This window comes from Phytophthora infestans, genomic scaffold, assembly GCF_000142945.1.
Source record: "Phytophthora infestans T30-4 supercont1.1 genomic scaffold, whole genome shotgun sequence".
Classification (NCBI taxonomy): Eukaryota; Oomycota; class Peronosporomycetes; order Peronosporales; family Peronosporaceae; genus Phytophthora; species Phytophthora infestans.
Genome location: NW_003303758.1, coordinates 3,426,999 through 3,428,784, shown reverse-complemented (window position 1 = coordinate 3,428,784; position 1,786 = coordinate 3,426,999). Strand labels below are relative to the sequence as shown.

Below are 1,786 nucleotides of genomic sequence, written 5' to 3'. Positions count from 1 at the left end.
TCAAAAGCTGAACCCTGTTTATCTACTCTGCATGCCTTTGGCGCCGTTGTGCGTCGCAAGATCCAGCAGCTCCAGGAGGCCTTGTTTGCCAATGCAATTGGCTTTTCTGATTTGATGAATTTTTGGGATGACGTTGTAGAAGTTCTCATGGCTGTGGCAGTGATGCACTACCACGATATGCTGCAGCTTGCTTCTGAAAGCCCCTACATTGATCGGATGAAAAGAACAATCAAACAGTTTAGAATCACCGAGGTGGAACTTGCTAGCTGGGCACTCACCATTCACAGCCACTATGTGGCACGCCAGAAGATTCCAGACAAGCCTGACGCCGCCGGTAAACCAACAGCAGACGATCTTGTTGAGAAACAGACAACTCTCATTTAGCAACAGATGGAGGTAATTGGAAGTCTTTCGTCACAAGTAGCTGAACTGAAGGAGCGGATGGCATCTCTAGAGAACTCTGTCCCAATTTCCAGACGCCAGCACGGGCATGCTGGTGGCAAAACCGACTCTGGCACAGCCACACAGATAGCGACGACGGCCCCACGAAGGCGATCGCACGCCAAATCGCTGTCGGTAGTGTGGTATGAATGGTATACTACGCTGCCATGGAAACACAACGAAAACAGAAGACGTTATCACGATGCAAAAGTGGCAGTTGCATTCATGCGTTTGTTCTTACCGGAAGGATACGACGTAACAGTTTCGGATAGCACAGCCAAAAATTGGATTCTCAAGTCCGGACAGAATGCCGAAGAAGCGATTCTCGCGTCCCTCAAACCTCGCAGCGAGACAACAAAAGCATTGGGAACTGTGGTTAAAACACTTAAGAAGATTCATAAGAATGGAGAGCTGAAAGAGCACATTCTACAGTACCGAGCTCTGTGTGCAGGTGGCCGCATCATCGACACAACGCCGGTGTCCACTGTTCACATTTTGCAACTGCAGCATGCACAAAATCCGCTATAAGCGGCATTAGCCCACCAACACGTCGCCACCTAACGCAATCAATAGAAGATGTTCACCTTCATGCCGCCACCCTTCACGTCGCCGCCCTCCCCGCTGAGGCAGCCCTGCACTTTGCCATCCTTCATGCCGAGCCGCCCTCCACGCCCTCCACGCCGCCGTCCTTCACGACGAGGTAGCCCTGCACGTAGAGGCCGCTATTCACACCGCTGCCTTTCACGACGAGGCCGATCTTCGTGCCGTGGTCGCGCTTCACGCCGCCGCCCTTCCCGCCGAGGCAGCCCTGCACGACGCCATCCTTCATGCCAAGGCCACCCTTCACACCACAGCAGCCCTCCACGCCCTCCACGTCGCCACCCTTCACGACTCCAACCTTCATGCCAAGTCAGCATTCCATATCGCCACGCCGCCGCCCTTTCAACCCGCCACGTCGCCACGCCTCCGTACTCCACGCGCCTTTCACGTCGCCGAGATCTCTTTCCCCTCTGATTGTAACTGGGGACCAAACGTTATTGACGAGCACAGCATATGATTTAAGAGAGGTTTGTCCGATTTGTCCGAGGTCCGAACCTGCACGGTATGGTGAGCTGCAAATCGCTGTGTGGTCCGACTGCTTTGAATTTGAAACACGTGTTTTATTTTTTGGTCATAACCGAGTCCTTTTTCATGCCTTTTCAGAGATCGAAGAAGTCGAGCCAATAGGAGAGCATTCTGCATTGGATGATGCAATCCGTGGCCCAATCGTTGGTCTAAAAAAGGTAGAGAGCCGGATCAGATTGCTCTTGCATTTAATAACGACCGAAGGAAGTTAAAGCTGTAG

The 1,786-nt window shown here is 52.4% G+C and overlaps 1 protein-coding gene across 1 annotated transcript; it reads right to left on the bottom strand.

The window, feature by feature from the left end:
* Window positions 1–278: 278 nt before the first annotated feature.
* Window positions 279–1,441, bottom strand: PITG_22665 (uncharacterized protein; the record flags this gene model as incomplete). Its single annotated transcript, XM_002909181.1, has 4 exons — window positions 279–598; window positions 683–781; window positions 877–942; window positions 1,026–1,441. The coding sequence occupies 3 exons, from the start codon at window positions 903–905 to the stop codon at window positions 451–453; spliced, it is 276 nt and encodes a 91-aa protein (XP_002909227.1).
* Window positions 1,442–1,786: the final 345 nt, after the last annotated feature.